Source organism: Rana temporaria, chromosome 13, assembly GCF_905171775.1.
Source record: "Rana temporaria chromosome 13, aRanTem1.1, whole genome shotgun sequence".
Classification (NCBI taxonomy): Eukaryota; Metazoa; Chordata; class Amphibia; order Anura; family Ranidae; genus Rana; species Rana temporaria.
This window is the reverse complement of record NC_053501.1, coordinates 102,381,672-102,402,357: the sequence shown is the minus strand read 5'-3', so window position 1 is coordinate 102,402,357 and position 20,686 is coordinate 102,381,672. Positions and strand designations below refer to the sequence as shown.

The following is a 20,686-nucleotide window of genomic DNA, read 5'->3' as shown; positions in this document are numbered from 1 at the left end:
AGTGGAAGATTTCCTCGTTATTGCGATTTTTCCTTTACTTTCATTTTCGCTGATAATAAGCAGGACAAACAGAGAGAGGGGTGAATCTCCCTAACGGGGACACAGATGGCAATAAAAATCCTGAAAGAGGTTCTAATCCCTCTCCACTCTATCCAAAAAAATTATATATATTAATATAATATATATAAAAATGTGTTGGAGATATATATATATATATATATTTTATTATACTCATATTTATTTATAAAAGTTTTGCCTATAGTTATACTTTAACAGATTCCCCCAGATTTCTAATTGAAAGAAGTGCGCTGAGTACTATGAACCACTGAACAGTCTCTACTTCTGGGGTGAGACGACTTCCTTTCCTGAAGACCCACTGAAGGGACAACCACCCAAAACAAGCCTCACCATGACCAAATCCTCCTATAGGGCAAGCTACAACATGGGGAGTGGGTCACATTCCAGCTTTAGGATAGGTCAGACTGCTCACTGGATTTATTGTGTATGTAGAAAGTAGCCAAATTCGGAATTACGCCCCTTTTTTTGGGGGGGGGGGGGGGGAGATAAACTTTTAAAACCAGATTAAGCATGACGGCTGTGGTTTTAAATAAAACAAACAAAAAAAACAAATGTCAGTATACTTATACTTTTACCTAAAGTGCTAAAAGAGACAATCAAAAATTAGGTTGTCACATAAAAATATCAAATTGCATTTTTTTTTTAAGTCCTGATTTTTATTTTTTTCTTCTATTTCGCTCCTGGGAACCAAAAAAAAAAAAAAATCGGTGCTCGTCCCGGAAACGCCCTCCAAAGTTTTCATCGGCTGGTTTGAACGTACTCTAGACGGAGATCTAAGCACCCAGGCAACACATGAAGGAGAAGTCCCATCAACACTATTGCATCCTCCCCTTTGCTGCCCCCTGCTGGAACACTTTGTGGAATACAAGTCAAACACACTACATATGTCAGCTCGTCAGAACCTGTGAATTAAAGCCTCTTTCTCCCGCTCTTTCCGCCTCATTTCCTCCTTGTAACAGCACGAGCAGTAGTTCCCCGTTTCGGGACGTCCGTAAAAAGTGCAGTGGACTTGCTTACACTTGGTCTGCTGGACATTATAATGTGTCCGGGTTTTGCTGCTGTCAGAGTTCGCGGATCTGGACAGGGGGGTGGGGTCTGCGTATTCTCTGTAGCCGTTGCTGTGCGTGATGCAGACCGTCTGGTCAGTGACTTCGGGGTACACCGGAGGAAGCTCAGTCTCTGAGGGAGAAATGCCGCCCGATTGTAGCGGACTAGGCTGGTAGGCGTTAAGCCGACCCTGTACAGGTTGGCGGGGGAGAGTGACGTAAGAGGGCATGCCGTTACAAGGCCCACCCGCGACTTGCCTCCTACTGTCCTGGTAGCTATGAGCACCATCTGCGTTCACTATGGAAGGTCTCGGGATGGTAAACCCCCCGGAGTAGCTGGAAGGTAGTGCTCCTTTCACACCCACACCATAGTCCATGCCCGCCATTCCATAGTTACCAGTCGCCTGGGCATAGGTGGGCAACGGAAGCATATCGTCTCCTTTAGTTTGCAACATGTCCTGCTCCAACCGCTTGGCTGTGCCGCAGTTCATCAGAGTCTTTTTCTCTGCCTCTCTCTGCTTCTGCTCCGCTACAAACCTCTCCTGGGCATCGGCCAGATACCGCTGGATCATCTGCTTTTGGTACGGCTGTCGATCGCTAGTTTTTAACAGGCAGGCGAAAATAAACTTGCGTTCGCCTTGCATGGCCGCCCGTAAGATGCTGAGACTCAGCTTGACATCATTACTGTACTTGTAAGGATCGCAGTGGCTTTTGTCACTTGTGGATTTGACAGAAGATTTCTCAGACGACGTAGACAAGTCTCCTTGGGAGGAATCATCCTTGCTCCCTTTCCGACCCTTGAGGGAGCCCTTCTTTTTCTTTTCAAGCGTGTCACCCTGTCCGTTGGTCATGCCGGACTTGCCGCCCTTGCTATGCATCAGTCCTCCCATGTTCTTCTTCAGCTTACTCCCCAAGCTCTTGCCAAAGCTACCCAACTTGTTGGCCACCGAATCGGCTCTCTTCTTCTCCTTCTCTTTATCTTTCTCCTTTTTGGACTTGTCTTTTTCCTTCTCCTTCCCGCTCTTGCTGCCTCCATTGCTTGCCGAGCTGCTGCACACAGACTCTTTGTCCGACTCTCCAGATTCTGCGGCTGACCTTGCATCGTCCCCAGCAGATGCCGTTGGCGACTCTGGCTGGGCGAGAGGAGCCTGTTTTACAGAGAGAGAAGAAAAAAGAATCAGCTTTTTGTATATTTAAAAACAAAAAAGTCCAAAGTTAGTTTGCCAATAACCAAAGCAGCTCATAGAGCAGTGATCATCAACCCTGTCCTCGGGGCCCACTAACAGGCCAGGTTTTATGTATTACCTTGGGAAGATGCAGACTAGAATACTGCAATCACTGAGCAGCAAATATCAGCTGTGATGCATTTCAGTTATCTTGCAAACCTGGCCTGTTAGTGGGCCCTGAGGACAGGGTTGATGACCACTGCCATAGAGTGTTCATGTGGGAATGCCTCCTGAAGCACTACTATGTTCTGCCAGCAGGGGGGGTCAAGCCAGCAGAGTACAATTACTGCTAGCGGCTATACCCACTGTCAGTAATCAAATGTAGAAAAATCCAACAGACTGGTTGTACCCAAGTCGATTGATGGGTGTACAATCAGCCATCCCATATATGGATCAAATCTTAGCCAGTCCCTGCTGAACCAACTGAATTTCAATCCATGTATGGCCGGCTTAAAGCGGGAGTTCACCCAAAAATCAACTTTCTGCAGTTAGATCCAGCATACTGCTGACATCTGCAGTATGCTGGTCTTTTTTTTTTTGGTACTTATCGTTTTAGCAGTAATTCTTCTATGCCTCCGAGCGGGGATTACTTCCTGGTATAGGCGTTCCCTTCAAGACAAGCAAGTTGATTGACAGCGCGTCACGGCTTCCGAAGATACACGAGTGACGCTCGGCAATTTACGGCGCCTGCGCAGTCAGCTCTACACGGCAGGCGCCGTAAACAGCCAAGTGTCACCTCGGCTGTTTTCGGAAGACGTGACGCGCTATCGAAGGCCGTCAATCAACTTGCTTGCCTTCGGAAACGCCCATTCCCCGAAGGATTCCCCACTCGGAGCCATAGAAGAAATACTGCTATAACGATAAGTACCAAAATAAAATAAAAAAGACCAGCATACTGCAGATGTCAGCAGTATGCTGGATCTAACTGCAGAAAGTTGATTTTTGGGTGAACTCCCGCTTTAAAGGACCTGACTGACCCCTGAAGTCAGTACTTTACTTCAAGCACATTCAATTCTATGCAGTTTCACATATCACTAATTAGGTTATATATATATATATATCTTGCCACACCTATATATTACTGTACACAATAGATTTCAGAAAGTCATTAATAATTGTGATACCCAGTTTTAAATTTATGGCCTTGAATGCCCCTGTGGTCTGTTTTAATGTCAGACATACTTTCAGAACCATGTGTATCAGATCTGGAGAACATGGAAGGTACATTAAAGAGAAGGTAGCTTGTACTACAATGTATCCCAACCTTTTTTCATCCCATCATAACAAGGACACGAGAAGCCTGCAGATTGAGGCGATCCCATTGGACCTCAAAAAAAAGCTGAGTTTTTTTTTTTACTTTGCTAAAGAGAACCATACTTGATCTTTGTCCTAAATAGCCTTACCCCAGAAGCCATAAAGTGTAATTCCCATCAAATTCTAAGGCTAATTCTACACCCAGCCACATTCTTATGCCGCGTACACACGACCGTTTTTCATGTCATGAAAAAAAACGAAATTTTTCTCGACGCGATTCCTCTCAAGCCTGCCTTGCATTACACACACTCGTGATAAAAAATGCTCAAGCAAAGCGCGGTGACGTACAACGGCACTATAAAGGGGAAGTTCCATTCGAATGGCGCCACCCTTTGGGCCGATTATGCCCATTTCCCATCTCATAACTTGCTTCTGAGCATGCGCATTTTTCCCCGTCAAAGCATACACACGACCATTTTTCACGACGAGAAAAATTAGAGCAGGTTCTAAATTTTTAATGCCCATTTTACTCGTCGAGAAAAATGCTCTGAAATCCACACACGATCGTTTTTAACAACCAATTTAAAAAATGGAATTTTTCTCGTCATGAAAACCGGTCGTGGGTACGCGGCTTAAGACTATTCCATCAACCCTGTAAAAGAAAAGAGGTCTATAACTTAACTATTCTGAAGTCGTTCCGGTCCCAGCACCGGCTTTAGTGATGACATTACCCATAGACTATGGGGGCAGCCTGTCCCTCCTCTACACTGAAGCCGGCCATGTGACTGGACCGTAGTGGCTCCAGGATAGGCAAGTATACACATCTTTTCTTTTACAGTTAGATAGAATAGTCCAGGGTTTGACAAATTTGCTTGGAATCTAGGAGCCAGCTAAAAAAGTTAGGAGCCAGAACACGCACCCCGTCCCGATGAGCTCGCGCGCAGAAGCGAACACATACGTGAGCAGTGCCCGCATATGTAAACGTGTTCAAACCACACATGTGAGGTATCGCCGCGATTGGTAGAGCGAGAGCAATAATTCTAGCCCTAGACCTCCTCTGTAACTTAAAACATGCAACCTGTAGATTTTTTTTTAAACGTCGCCTATGAAGATTTTAAAGGGTAAAAGTTTGTCTGCATTCCACGAGCGGACGCAATTTTGAAGCGTGACATGTTGGGTATCAATTTACTCGGCGTAACATTATCTTTCATAATATTAAAAAAAATGGGGATAATTTTACTGTTGTCTTATTTTTTTAATTTAAAAAAGTGTAATTTTTTCCCAAAAAAGTGCGCTTGTAAGACCGCTGCGCAAATATGGCGTGACAGAAAGTATTGCAACGATCGCCATTTTTTTCTCTAGGGTGTTGGGATAAAAAAATATATATGTTTGGGGGTTCTAATTAGAGGGAAGAAGATGTCAGTGAAAATAGTGAAAAATTACATTAGAATTGCCGTTTAACTTGTAATACTTAACTTGTAATACCAACGGCCACCACCAGATGGCGCCAGCTCACACAAGAAAGAGCTGGGGACTTCACAAACAAATAAAAAATAATATTTTTTTTGTTGCCCACCTTCCAAGCCAAGTCGCCAGGAGGCTATTTCTAGTCGCCATGGCGACCGGGATTTGTCGAGCCCTGGAATAGTCTAAAGCCTCGTACACACGATCGGATTTTCAAACGGGCTGTTGGAAAAAACACCGACCGTTTGTACGCTCCATCGGACAATGGCTGTCAGAGTTTCCGTAGGGGGAAATGTCGGATGGCTTGCTTTAAAATTTTCCGCCAACAACGTTCGGTTGACGGATTTTCCAAGCGTGTGTACACAAGTCCATAGGACAAAAGTACAAACACGCATGCTCGGCAGCAATGCTCAAACACAACATTAGCAGAAGGTGCCCAAAGGGTGGCGCTAAAGAGCTGAAAAAACACATAGTACACAACCATGTGTGCCATTTGTATGCAAGACAAGTTTTTGGCCAATACCCTACGGACAAAAGTCTGAGGCTTCGTCTGCGGAAAATGCGATTGTACGAGGCTTTAGAATGGGGGTGGGGGAAATTTTAGATTTCATTATAATTTGATTGGAATTACACTTTAATAGCCAGATTCAGGTAGGGCGGCTTACTTTTGAGGCGGCGTAGCGTATCGCAAATACGCTACACCGCCGTAAGTGAGGCAAGTGCTGTATTCACAAAGCACTTGCCTCCTAAGTTACGGCGGCGTAGCGTCAATAGGCCGGCGTAAGCGCGCCTAATTCAAATGAGGATGGCGTGTTTTATGTAAATTACTCGTGACCCGACGTGATTGACCTTTTTTTTACGAACGGCGCATTCGCCGTCCGTGTACATATCCCAGTGTGCATTGCTCCAAAGTACGCCGCAAGGACGTATTGGTTTAGACGTGAACGTAAATGACGCCCAGCCCCATTCACGGACGACTTACGCAAACAACGTAAATTTTTCACATTTTGACGCGGGAACGACGGCCATACTTAACATTGACTATGCCAACTATTTGTTCGACTAACTTTACGCCAGGAATCGCCTTGCGTAAACGATGCATCTTTACCGGCGACGGGCAAGCGTACGTTTGTGAATCGGCGTATCTAGTCATTTGCATATTCTACGCCGAACTCAATGGAAGCGCCACCTAGCGGCCAACGGAAATATTGCACCCTAAGATACGACGGCGCAGGCCGTCGTATCTTAGATAGGTTTAAGTGTATCTCAGTTTGAGAATACACTTAAACTTACGACGGCGCAGATTCCGAGTTACGACAGCGTATCTACTGATACGCCGGCGTAACTCTTTGCGAATCTGGCTATAAGGCTAGATTCACACGGCTGCGATCGGATTTTCTGTGCGATCATGTAAGGCAACGTGGATTTGGTTTGCACCAAAGTAGCGCAGGAACCTTTTCCATGGCTCATTGATGTGAACAGGCACCATTAAAACCAATGCAATTTCCAGTGGCATGAAACGCGAGTCGCATTTGAAATCACACTGGTATGAGCAGAGCCGAAATAAAGGAAATACAGCTCAGTACTTTCATTTAGGTTTCGGCCATTGCAACAAATGAACTTCTTCCTGTAGAAATTGAAATACATGTGAAAGGGTTTCAGGAAAAGGATAGCCGACACTCTGCTGACACCTACAGGCCGCTACAAACAATGGCGTCTTTTCAATTCGACAAATAACTACATTATTTCTTTTAGATATCATTCCTAAAATAAGTCATTTTGTAGCTTTTTTTCATTACATACCACTTTTATATTGATATTAATAAATCAGTGTATTAGATGGAACATACACACTTATTGATTTAAAGTGATTGGGCCGGATTCAGATACAATGGAGTATCTATCTGCGCGGCGTAACGTATCTCAGATACGTTACGCCGCCGTAATTTAGGGCGCAAGTTCCGTATTCAGAAAGAACTTGCGCCCTATGTTACGGCAGCGTAACGTATGTGGTCCGGCGTAAGCCCGAGTAATTCAAATGTGGATGGTGTGGGCGTGTTATTTAAATTTACTGTGACCCCACGTATGCGCCGCTCGTGAAAAAATCCCAGTGCGCATGCTCGAAATTCCGCCGCAAATCGTCATTGCTTTCGACGTGAACGGAAATTACGTCCAGCCCTATTCGCGAACGACTTACGCAAACAACGTAAAATTTTCTAAACTCGACGCGGGAACGACGTCCATACTTAACATAGCATAGGATATGCCTCATATAGCAGGGGTATCTATACGCCAGAAAAAGCCTAACGTAAAAACTTACGTTTTTGAATCGGCGTATCTACCTAATTTGCATATTCGACACGTAAATATACGGAAGCGCCACCTAGCGGCCAGCCTAAAATTGCAACTAAGATACGACGGCGTAAGAGACTTACGCCTGTCGGATCTTAGTCAAATCTATGCGTAACTGATTCGATGAATCAGGCGCATAGATACGACGACGCACACTCAGAGATACGCCGTCGTATCTCCTACATGAATCTACCCCATTGTCTTTTATTTGTTTTTCAACACCCTGCTATGAAATTGCACAGAGCGGCCTCAAACCTCCTCTTTTTGGGCCCCCCTCCTCAGAATTCCTGGTTCCTCCTCTTCTTGGTGTGCCTCTATAATAACAAGCTGCTTGCTTTGGGGGCACACTTGGAGGCTTGCTACTAAGCTGTGCTGCCAGGGACATTAAAGTGGCTCTTAACCCTTCAAGTTTTTTACCTTTATTTATTTCAGGTACTTGTATAGCGCCGACAATTTATGCAGCGCTTTGCATATACAGTGTACATTCACATCAGTCCCTCCCTTAAGGAGCTTACAATCTAAGGTCCCTAATTCACATTCATACTAGGGCCAATCTAGACAGGATCTAATTAACCTGCCAGCTTGTCTTTGTTGTGTGGGAGGACGCAAGGAGAACATGCACACTCCAGGCAGATGGTGACATGGTCGGGATTCGAACCAGTGACCCTTTTACTGCTAGGTGAAAGTGCTACCCACTACACAACTGTGCTTAATGCAGGGGTAGGCAACCTCGGCCCTCCAGCTGTGATGCAACTACAAATCCCATCATGCCTCTGCCTCTAGGAGTCATGCCTGCGATTGTCAGGGTCTTACAGTTTCAAAAAAGCTTGCCTACCCCTGCCTTAATGCATACCTGTATACTTACCTGAGCCCGATCTCAATCCAGCGCTGTGATAAGAGCAGCAGCTCTCTCCCTCCTTACTGGGCAAAATGATTAACAGAAGGAGCCATTGACTCTCGCTCCTGTCAATCAAATCCTAAGACAAGGGAGTGAGGGGCAGGGCTAAGCCCCACTGTGTGTGTCCATAGACACAGACAGCGAGGCACAGGAGCGAGCCCACATGAATACCCCCCATAGAAAGTGGCTTTCTATTGGGGGCACTGATCGGGGGGGGGGGGGGGGGCTGGAGCCAGAAGTGCCGGTGGGGGAACCGAAAAGAGGAGGATCGGGCCTGCTCAGTGCAAAACCAGTACAAAAAATTATCTTCCTCTAGTTTTATTCATCTAATGAAACCTCATATAATAAAAATGGTTGCATTACTCATTTGTCCTTATCACGCATGTAAATCTGCACACACGACAGAAGTGCTGATAACAATCCATTCAGTCAAAGGGTATAAACTATAAATCCACAAAGCTGTATAACTTCATCCAGCAGGTATTGTTAACAAGCAGTAAAACTTCCAAAGCAGTGTGTCTGTGCAGCTCTGCACCCAACAATGTTGTGTGTTTCCAGGTAATGCACCGCGTGGTGACGTCACTCACAGCGTCACTTCTGACACATCTCAACAGACATCTTCTTTCAAGGATAGCAATGCAGGGATGTGCGCCTTTGTAATAAATGGATTATCCGCCGCTTCATCAAAGTGACATGAAAACCACTTGCTGACCCGCCTTATAGCAGTTTCACAGTTCTGTGCAGGATCGCGTATATATACCCGTGATCCTGCACTCCTGCCTGCAGGGGGCGAGTGTGCACTGCCGGTGGGCTGCACACATATAATGCGAGGCTTTAGGACTACACTAACCCAGTCATTTTTTTTGCATATGTTTAAAAAAATTACTTTGGCCCCCGTGAGAATCTATTTTTGGACATCCGCTTGCTCAGCTGGGATCCCTCAGTTGATCCCCACAGAGCCGGCGAATGACTAGCCTGTCTCTGAGGCGGACCAGTCAGATCTCCGCTCGCCTCGATGGGGAATCAGATGAAAACTAACAGTCTGTTTGTTTTCATCCGATCTGATAGGCGAATGCAAAATATGGTTTGCATCCGTCACACTTTAACGGGGAAGATTGGATCGGGGCTGATGGGGTGTCAGTGTACATGTCACTGCTGACAGCTGACTCTCCATAGAGGTACATGGAGCGTCCGTTCAGGTCCGTCTGAAAAAACTAACAGGTGAATCTGAACAGTGAAAGGGACCTTTAGGCCTGAAGAGGTGTTAAAACCACCTAACATTATATATTTTCTCAAAGCAGAGACCCTGGAGAATAAAATGGTGTTAGCTCCAATCTTTGTAAGGCCTGGTTCACACTTGTGCGATGCCAGACATCGCATGTAATTCGCAGCGCACTGCTGTTTACATTACATGCGATGTCTGTGCAGTGCGATACCAACAATACAGATAGTATGGCTGATATCGCAACACATTCGGTCCAAACACGCACAGGACCCTTTTTCTGTAAGGATCAGAATCGGATCGCATGCGTGTTCACACACATGCGATCTGATTCATGTCCAAACTGTCTTTGGCAGTGCGATAGGCAAGCTGAAATGGGGGTGTCGTTAAAATATAATGACACTCCCCAGCAGTTTCCATATGGCAGTGTGAACGGCAGTGTGAACTGCTGTGCGATGCGGGAACCTGCAGTGTTCCCGCATCGCACAAGTGCGAACCGGGCCTAACTTGTATAGCAAGCAACATTTTCGTACATGGGTGCCCTCTGACAGGTACGTTTATAATTGTGTGTATGCGTACATGGGGTGAGCAAAACATTTTTTTGGGGGGGGGGTGTAACTTTTTGCAATTTCACTAAAACTTTATTTGTATCACATAAAAGATTTTGATGCGACTGGAAACAATGCCTGTGTTCTCTTGGAGGTCTATGGACCTCAAGTCGCATCAAAGTGGGACCAAAGTAGTGCAGGGACTACTCTGAAGTCGCACAGATATGAACGGTACTCATTGGGGAACAACTTGTCATGCGACTTTGCAGTCCCAAGTCGCATGATAAGTCACGCTAGTGGAAACCGAGCCTTAATGCAAAAAGTTTGAATGACATGGAAGTTTTTTTTTTAGGAACTATGGGCCAGATTCTCAAAAGAGATACGATGGCGTATCTCCAGATACGCCGTCGTATCTCCGCGCCTGATTCTTAGAATCAGTTACACATATATTTCCCTTAGATCCGACTGGCGTAAGTCTCTTACGCCGTCGGATCGTAACTGCATATTTACGCTGACCGATTGGGGCGTGTACGCCGATTTACGCGTCAAAATATGTAAATCGGCTAGATACGCGAATTCACTAACGTACACCCGGCCGACGCAGTACATCAACGCCGTTTACGTTAGGCTTTTCCCGGCGTATAGTTACCCCTGCTATATGGTGGCGTAAGTGCGGCGTACCAATGTTAAGTATGGCCGTCGTTCCCGCGACGAAATTTGAAAATTTTACGTTGTTTGTGTAACTCGTCCGTGAATGGGGCTGGACGTAATTTACGTTCACGTCAAAACCAATACGTCCTTGCGGCGTATTAGGAGCAATGCACACTGGGAGATTTCCACGGACGGCGCATGCGCCGTTCGTGAAAAACGCCAATCACAGAACATTAACATAAAACACGCCCCCCCCTGTCCCACATTTGAATTAGGCGGGCTTACGCCGGCCGATTTACGCTGCCGCAACTTACGGAGCAAGTGCTTTGAGAATACAGCACTTGCCCGTCTAAGTTGCGGAGGCGTAACAACAATCGGATACGTTACGCCCGCGCAAAGATATGCGGATGTACAAGAATCTGGCCCTATATGGGTTTTTAATTTAACTTATTTTTAAATGTCTTCATAATAAAGTATTACTTTATGATAGTGAAGAACTACACTTGTGCATTCAAGGGTTCTTTATGCACCACCAAGCTGATTGTTTTGTGTATCTTTGCCCGTAAATCTTATTACTTGGTTATGATACCTGCGAGGACTTCTACAGCTTTGTGGATTTTCAGTTTTTAACATCTGAATGGATTGTTATTAGTATGTGTGTCATGTGTGCACATTTGTATACACAAGGACAACTGAGCAATAGAATTCTCCAACAATGCATTTTCAACAGATGAATAAAACGAAGACCCCCATACACACTGTACAACTTTTGTTGTCTGATTTCCTTTAGATTTACCAAAACCATGTGGTGCAAAGGCTGCCTGATTGTAGACAAATTGAAACTCTTAAAGTTTGATCTCATATTATATGGATTTGGCAAATCTGAAGGAATTATCCGGCTTTAAGGCGAGTGCTGGAGGGTTATTTTACATCCCCTCGCTTCCTCTTTCAGGGACAAAACAAATAAAAAATTCCCTTTTTGGAAATTGTCAGCAGAACAGCTGTACTCAATGGAAGATTTCCCCTCTCTTACTGTTCCGGTGACAGCTGTAAAGTCTGGATTGCTCACCGGGTGGCTGTTTTTACCAGGACAGAGTGAACCACACCTAGGAGAAGGTCTATGGACGCAGGCAGAGTGGCTCTGAGACTATCCCGCATGAGTGCCCCCATAGTGAGCGACTTGCTATGGGGAACGTGGAAGGGAGGAGGGGCCAGGGGTGCTGGCGGGGGACCCGAGAAGAGGTGGTTTGGGGCTGCTCTGTGCAATTCAATTGCACAGAGCAGGGTGTTTCCAAGGTCAGCCGAGCTGTCCCCGGGCCTTTCTGACTGTTTTCGAGGCTCTCCGGCACCCCCCACCTCTGGCCACATGCGTTATTGCATCCCATTGAAGTCAATGCGGAACAAATTATTTTCGTTTCCACTGACTTCAATGGGGAAACTCGCTTTGATACGCGAGTACTTTGGATTACGAGAATTCTCCTGGAACAGATTATGCTCGTAATCCGAGGTTCCACTATATTTAAAACCTGGAGATCAGCTCTACGATATAAGACGAGGTAGACCTTATAAAGTGGCTGTTCAGTGTACATCGAATGACAAACATTTTTCACGTGCATTTATGTATAGGTACCTGTTATCACTGCATATTTCAATACAAGCATAAAAAACAGCAACAGTGGTAATATACCCCAGAGACAGATCTGCAAGGCAACCTAAGCAGAGGCCTAGTGCCGGGGGGATTGTCCAGGGGGCCGAGCTACAAGCTTCATGCTCCTGCAGTAAACCAAGGAGATCATGTAAATGGTCAAAGCTGTGCTCATGGCCGTCACCTCACCGAGGAGGATGTGCTGGTGTCTGAAGGATCAATACCAGTGCAGACAACGCAAGTGAGGCGGCACCTCTGTGCCTGTTGCAACGTCAGGGCAGAGCCAACGCTGCCACCTTGTCTAGGGCCCCCGCATCTTAATCTGTCTCTGGAATATACCCCACTTACTCCCTTTATCGTGTCTGACCCCCCCCAGGCATACCTGCGTCTCGCATGGCAGAGAAAGCCAGGTGACCGTCATGTAATTATGCAAAAAGTTTAACTTGGCTTCCAGAGATAATGTGACGCTGCAAGAAAAAGAAAAAGAGAAAAACGTGTTAATACATTTGTATTTTCCAAGCTGCAATTTAGGCTGCCATCCCACTAGTCTAACTCCAAAGTCATGCGACTTTACACTTTCTGGCACCCAAGTTGCAACAAAGTAGCGTGGGAACCTTTTCTACATTGCTGCAATTTTAACTCACATAGATTGGAACAAGTGCCATTGAAATCAATAGGCTGCGACATGCGACTGTATGTGTACAAAGTCACATGACAAGTCACACTAGTGGGAACAGAGCCTTAGTGAACTTGTCATAAACAGCCAAAACAAAGCTGGATTCGGGTTCTGCTTGGCGTGTTAATGTAAACAGATCACGTCAAAGTCTCTTGGGACCGCCGGCTGCAAGAGATAGGTTTGTAAACAAACTTCATGTGACCACCACGATTGGCTGTAAACAAGTCTTGCCATTACCATGCTTGGCTATAATCAAGTTTTGCCATTACCACGATTGCCTGTAAACAAGTCTTGCCATTACCACGATTGCCTGTAAACAAGTCTTGTGGAAAACAAAAAACTGCGCTAATAATGCCCAAAACAGACCCACTAAGGCAGCAGCTGGCGTGCGATACACAGATAATATACAAAAACAGAAAAGCCGCGCCACATTTATTACAAATTTCTTGACAAAATTCCTAGAGGATTGGTGCATTAGAGTCAATATGCATGTATATTACACCATGAATCAAAAGACGTTCTCAATTGAGAACGTCTTTTGATGACGAAACGCGTCTGGGAGGCCACGCAGTGACGTCACCACGCAGAGGAGGAGGGCTCCTTGTATGCCGGCCGGCATTTGTTTGAATTATACTCTCAAACACAGGTTTAAAAACAGCGTGTATCTCTCATTTTATATAATAAGTCACGCTTTGGTACCTCTTTTTCTTGTCCTAAAAACGATCGAATCGGTCTTTCATTGAGTGTCTGCTGTTAACCTCTTCCATCCTGGGTCCCCGAGGAGTTAAAGGCCGCGGCTGGGCTATAGCCAAATGTCTGATTTGATTGCCCTCTGGTAAGCGGCCTCCTATTTCCGGTGGAGGGTTCACCTATTTGCCATACATGTCACTTGGTGGTGTGGGTTTGGGACACTATCTACAGGATCCTATCAAGGAGAACCCTATGATGAAGTACTACACCTTGCCTTCGTACAGACTTTTTCTCCATTAAGAGGGATTCATGGTGTAATATACATGCATATTGACTCTAATACACCAATCCTCTAGGAATTTTGTAATAAATGTGGCGCGGCTTTTCTGTTTTTGTATAAACAATACTTGTGATTGGCTGTCTGGGTGATCACATTATCAAGAACTATGTTGACTAGTTCCCAGTCACCACTCGTAACCATCAGTGTAGTTTCAGAACCAACAGTGTGCAGGGGTGCAAAGGCCCGATCTCTGAGAACATTCATCTATGGCAGGAATATGCAATTAGCGGACCTCCAGCTGTTGCAGAACTACAAGTCCCATGAGGCATAGCAAGACCCTGACAGCCACAAGCATGACACCCAGAGGCAGAGGCATGATGGGACTTGTAGTTTTGTAACAGCTGGAAGTCTGCTAATTGCATATCCCTGATCTAAAGGCTACAGTCAGGAGGGGGTTAAGCCCAATTGGTTGGAACAAGAACCTGTTGCATTTTAAATACAAATGGGGAGATTTTTTTGTTCTCCCTGTTTTGACACCTGCAACCTGCAGGGAGTGAGGAGAAATCTCTCAAATGGGGACAGCAGTAAAAACCTGATAAAAGGTATTACCCCTTCCTCTATACCAGGGGTTGGCAACCACAACACTCCAGCTAGGGCAAAACTACAAATCCCATCATGCCTCTGCCTCTAGGATTCATGCCTGTGGCTCTCAGTCTTGCAATGCTTCTTGGGACTTTTAGTTCTACAACAGCTAAAGCTCCGAGACTGCCTAAACCTACTCTATGGCCACAAATGGTGGCTTTAACCAGCTGTGCCAGAAGCTTTTAATATAAGATGCCTGAGGGATGCAGATTACGGTCTATTGGCATTTGGTGCCAACATGTTAAATGCTCTGTAAAAGGACGGCTGTTATTGAAGGCCAAGAGAAGCAACAAAACGGAGATCCCATTACATCCTGGGAACAGGAGCTGAAAGGTCGGGCAGAAGATGCCTCATCAAATATTCATAGGGTGGGCTGGGCAGTCCCAAGATGACATAACAGAGCACAAGAAGAGGACACCATGTCCTATGACATGGCCGGCCAAGGCTGCCATATTTACAAGGGTAATGATGATGTACAAAGTTCAGCAACCAACCAGGAAAGTCATACAACTAAAAGAGATATACTGTGAATGCCATGGATTACTACAGTAGCAAAGCTCAACATAAGTATGTGACATACGGCCATTCTGGTCTCTTGAAATAACAAGAGACCACTTAAAGCTGAACTACCCATGCAGTGGGACTCCCGCTGCAATGCAAGGGTTAATTCTCATTTTTGTCTAGTTCTCTCATACTTTTCCCCTCACTCCTACAGGCTTCCTCCTCTCCGTGCGACTAGTCCCCTGAGGGCTCTTCTCAACTCGCCATCTGTCAATCACACTCTGTATTCACATACAATGCAGGACCAGCAGCCCTGCATTGTAAGTGAGAAGGCCAAGGGTCCATCACCTACCTGGAGCATCAGAAAGAAGAGCAGTGCACCCACTGCCGGGAAAGTGAGAGAGAACGTAAAGCTGCTTTTTGAATAGTAACCCATCATTGGTGTCAGTAGGAAGAATAGTGCCTCATTATGGGTATCAGAAGAAAGAGTGGTACCTCATCATTGGTGTCAGAAGAATGAATAGTACCCCATCATAGGTGTCAGTAGGAAGAATGGCGTCCCATCATTGGTGTCAGTAGGAAGAATGGCATCCCATCATTGGTGTCAGTAGGAAGAATGGTGTCCCATCATTGGTGTCAGTAGGAAGAATGGTGTCCCATCATTGGTGTCAGTAGGAAGAATGGTGTCCCATCATTGGTGTCAGTAGGAAGAATGGTGTCCCATCATTGGTGTCAGTAGGAAGAATGGTGTCCCATCATTGGTGTCAGTAGGAAGAATGGTGTCCCATCATTGGTGTCAGTAGGAAGAATGGTGTCCCATCATTGGTGTCAGTAGGAAGAATGGTGTCCCATCATTGGTGTCAGAAGAAAGAATGGTACCCCATCATTGGTGTCAGAAGAAAGAATGGTACCCCATCATTGGTGTCAGAAGAAAGAATGGTGTCCCATCATTGGCGTCGGTAGGAAGAATAGTGCCTTATTATCGGTGTCAGTAGGAAGAATGGTGTCCCATCATTGGTGTCAGAAGAAAGAATGGTGCCCCATCATTGGTGTCAGAAGAAAGAATGGTACCCCATCATTGGTGTCAGAAGAAAGAATGGCGTCCCATCATTGGTGTCAGTAGGAAGAATGGCGTCCCATCATTGGTGTCAGTAGGAAGAATGGTGCCCCATCATTGGTGTCAGTAGGAAGAATGGTGTCCCATCATTGGTGTCAGTAGGAAGAATAGTGTCCCATCATTGGTGTCAGTAGGAAGAATAGTGCCCCATCATTGGTGTCAGTAGGAAGAATGGTGCCCCATCATTGGTGTCAGTAGGAAGAATGGCGTCCCATCATTGGTGTCAGTAGGAAGAATAGTGTCCCATCATTGGTGTCAGTAGGAAGAATGGCGTCCCATCATTGGTGTCAGTAGGAAGAATGGCGTCCCATCATTGGTGTCAGTAGGAAGAATGGCGTCCCATCATTGGTGTCAGTAGGAAGAATGGCGTCCCATCATTGGTGTCAGTAGGAAGAATGGCGCCCCATCATTGGTGTCAGTAGGAAGAATGGTGCCCCATCATTGGTGTCAGTAGGAAGAATGGCGTCCCATCATTGGTGTCAGTAGGAAGAATGGCGCCCCATCATTGGTGTCAGTAGGAAGAATGGTGCCCCATCATTGGTGTCAGTAGGAAGAATGGCGTCCCATCATTGGTGTCAGTAGGAAGAATGGTGTCCCATCATTGGTGTCAGTAGGAAGAATGGTGCCCCATCATTGGTGTCAGTAGGAAGAATGGTGTCCCATCATTGGTGTCAGTAGGAAGAATGGTACCCCATCATTGGTGTCAGTAGGAAGAATGGTGCCCCATCATTGGTGTCAGTAGGAAGAATGGTGTCCCATCATTGGTGTCAGTAGGAAGAATGGTGCCCCATCATTGGTGTCAGTAGGAAGAATGGTGCCCCATCATTGGTGTCAGTAGGAAGAATGGCGTCCCATCATTGGTGTCAGTAGGAAGAATGGTGTCCCATCATTGGTGTCAGTAGGAAGAATGGTGCCCCATCATTGGTGTCAGTAGGAAGAATGGTGTCCCATCATTGGTGTCAGTAGGAAGAATGGTGTCCCATCATTGGTGTCAGTAGGAAGAATGGTGTCCCATCATTGGTGTCAGTAGGAAGAATGGTACCCCATCATTGGTGTCAGTAGGAAGAATGGTGCCCCATCATTGGTGTCAGTAGGAAGAATGGCGTCCCATCATTGGTGTCAGTAGGAAGAATAGCGTCCCATCATTGGTGTCAGTAGGAAGAATGGCGTCCCATCATTGGTGTCAGTAGGAAGAATGGTGTCCCATCATTGGTGTCAGTAGGAAGAATGGTGTCCCATCATTGGTGTCAGTAGGAAGAATGGTGTCCCATCATTGGTGTCAGTAGGAAGAATGGTACCCCATCATTGGTGTCAGTAGGAAGAATGGTGCCCCATCATTGGTGTCAGTAGGAAGAATGGCGTCCCATCATTGGTGTCAGTAGGAAGAATGGCGTCCCATCATTGGTGTCAGTAGGAAGAATGGCGTCCCATCATTGGTGTCAGTAGGAAGAATGGCGTCCCATCATTGGTGTCAGTAGGAAGAATGGTGCCCCATCATTGGTGTCAGTAGGAAGAATGGCGTCCCATCATTGGTGTCAGTAGGAAGAATGGTGTCCCATCATTGGTGTCAGTAGGAAGAATGGTGCCCCATCATTGGTGTCAGTAGGAAGAATGGTGTCCCATCATTGGTGTCAGTAGGAAGAATGGTACCCCATCATTGGTGTCAGTAGGAAGAATGGTGCCCCATCATTGGTGTCAGTAGGAAGAATGGTGTCCCATCATTGGTGTCAGTAGGAAGAATGGTGCCCCATCATTGGTGTCAGTAGGAAGAATGGTGCCCCATCATTGGTGTCAGTAGGAAGAATGGCGTCCCATCATTGGTGTCAGTAGGAAGAATGGCGTCCCATCATTGGTGTCAGTAGGAAGAATGGTGTCCCATCATTGGTGTCAGTAGGAAGAATGGTGCCCCAGGGGTTGGATAAAGGCAAGCAAAGACCCGGAGACCATTGCTCTAGAACAGTGGATCTCAACCCTGTCCCCAAGTACCCACAGCAGGCCATGTTTGTAGGTCTTCTTTTATCTTGCACAGGTGCTTTAAATCAGAGTCAATGGCTTCGTATTTTGGACCGCTATTTTACCTAAGAGAAATTCCCAAACCAAAACATGGCCTGTTGGGGGTACTTGGGGACAGGGTGGAGAACCACCTTGGGGGGGGGGGGGGGGGTGGAGACACTTTAGGGACCAGTCTTTCTACAGCGAGGAGTGGAGACTCAGGTAAGTACATCTTCTTTCATTGTTCCCCTAGACATAAGTGAGAAATTAACCCTTTCAATGCATAAACAGCCGCACTGCAAGGGAAACCTTTATTTGTCCGGAGTTTGGCTTTAATGCAATGCATATTACTGCTCACAAAAAAGGCGCACACATAAGTCATTTAGGTGAGATCACATGGGTGGACATAACTGTACCTTGCCAGTCGGACATTATCGGAGTCGTATTTGCCCCATTCCCAGTCCTTGCCGGGATCCACTGCAAAGTGCACAGGAAGTAGCTTGTGCTCAGAGTCGGTCAGGGGGATGAAAGGCGCTAGAGAGAGAAACCAAAACAAGCAGAGAATAAAAAGCCGCTCTTGTTCAAATCAAATCCTTTATATAAATAATAAAAAAAAAAAGGAGGTGCTTCAGTCAAACACAGAATTATTGTAGTCAGGTACGGGAAGCATGTACAAAAAATGTAACATGATAGAAACTTTATATATTACATTAAAACCTACATTTTAAACCATTTATACTGCAGACTGGGACTCCCAATGTGCGCTGCTTACTCTTTTCCTCCTGAAGATGCCGATCCCCTATTTTTCAGGTAGATCCCTCCCCTAGCAGGGTCCTATGGAGCCACCCTTCATTGTGTGCTCCCTGGGAGGACTGAAGGGCGCAATTGTCCCCACATTGACAGTACATTTTATGCTATACACGATGGGACTCGTAGTTCCGATGAATGAATGTAATGAATAGAACTGATGTAATTCGTTCATGAACTGAAAAAAGAAACCCTGCACTATTTAGATGTAAGTGATGAATAAAAATGTAATTGGTGCATTTTCCATGTGCGGCAGGGTGGCTCTATTGTGCGTATCGTCGTACCGGTACGGCACTCCATGCAATAGCTACAGCAGGCACCCACAGCGCCGGAGCCAGTGTGCGTGGCCACAATGTCTGCCAGAACAGGGATCTGCCAGTGTAAACAAAGCAGATCCCCGTTCTGACAGGAGAGCAGAGAGAGATAGTCTGTTCCTAGTGATTAGCTTCTTCTATTTTTGAAAATATTTTGATTTCTCCACAGTACTACTTCTCCGCCACTAGATGTCCTCCATGGCCGTATGACAGATGGCTTCATTCAACCCAAGTCCTCCCACAAGCTGGGCTCACAGTTCTCCCTGACTGGGCAGTGCTCAGACCTCATTGCAAGAGATGAAAGGGTCACCCACCAATACAGAAGAGAATGACAGACCTGGAACGTTGAGCTTGGTTGTGATCTACTATGTATGATAGTCATCATATCTCTTCTGAGATTTGTTGATGCCTCTTCTGGATCATTATTGGATAATTCTGACCCTTTGCTGTTCAATACAGTCGTTTGTGTTCATTTTTCTGTTTTAATGTTTTTATATGTATTTACTGTCATGTTGGTCCAATAACCCCTACGAGAATAGTATCAATAAACGTATTCATATTTTTACAATTGGTGCCTACAAAGTCAATTTTTGTCCTTCTCTAACAATTGCTATTCCAACGTATTTAGGACGTGGCACTGCACTACCACAGACACCCACAGCCCATCCTGTGTGTGGTGTACTCTTTTCTGAATTTTAATCACGTCCCCACTGAGCCATAGTAAAAGGACGTCGGTGGGGACCTTTCGTCCTTCAGACTGGACGTCATATGACGTCCTGTTTTTTTCCGGCCGCTAGGGGGCGCGTGCCCGCCGCATTCCTCGGGACCCGATGCGCGTGCCCGGCGGCCGCGATGTCCGCCGGGCACCCGCGATTACCCGCAATCACGGCTGGACCATGGATCTGAGTGTGTAAACACACAGATCCATGTCCTGTCAGCGGTGAGGAGACAGATGTGTGTTCCCAGTACAGAGGAACACACATCGATCTCCTCCCCTTGTGAGTCCCCTCCCCCTACAGTTAGAACACACTTTAGGGAACATATTTAACCCCTTCAGCGCCCCCTAGTGTTAACCCCTTCTCTGCCAGTCACATTTACACAGTAATCAGTGCATTTTATAGCACTAATCGCTGTGTAAATGTGAATGGCCCCAAAAATGTGTCAAAAGTGTCCGATATGTCCGCCGCAATGTCAGTCACAATAAAAATAAAAAAATAAAAAAATCGCAGAAAATTAAAATGCCATAATTCTATTTCCTATTTTGTAGACGCTAGAACTTTTGC

The 20,686-nt window shown here is 45.9% G+C and overlaps 1 protein-coding gene across 2 annotated transcripts in view; it reads right to left on the bottom strand.

The window, feature by feature from the left end:
* Nucleotides 1-553: 553 nt before the first annotated feature.
* The window catches only part of OTUD7B (OTU deubiquitinase 7B), a 171,104-nt gene continuing 150,971 nt past the window's right edge, over nt 554-20,686 (bottom strand). For both annotated transcript variants that reach the window (XM_040333116.1, XM_040333115.1), the window contains exons 9-11: nt 18,699-18,816; nt 12,767-12,851; nt 554-2,272 (exon numbers count right to left, since the gene is read on the bottom strand). In XM_040333116.1, coding sequence (XP_040189050.1) covers nt 974-2,272; nt 12,767-12,851; nt 18,699-18,816 — 1,502 coding nt within the window. In that variant the 3' untranslated portion in view covers nt 554-973. The remainder of the gene's footprint in view (nt 2,273-12,766; nt 12,852-18,698; nt 18,817-20,686) is intronic.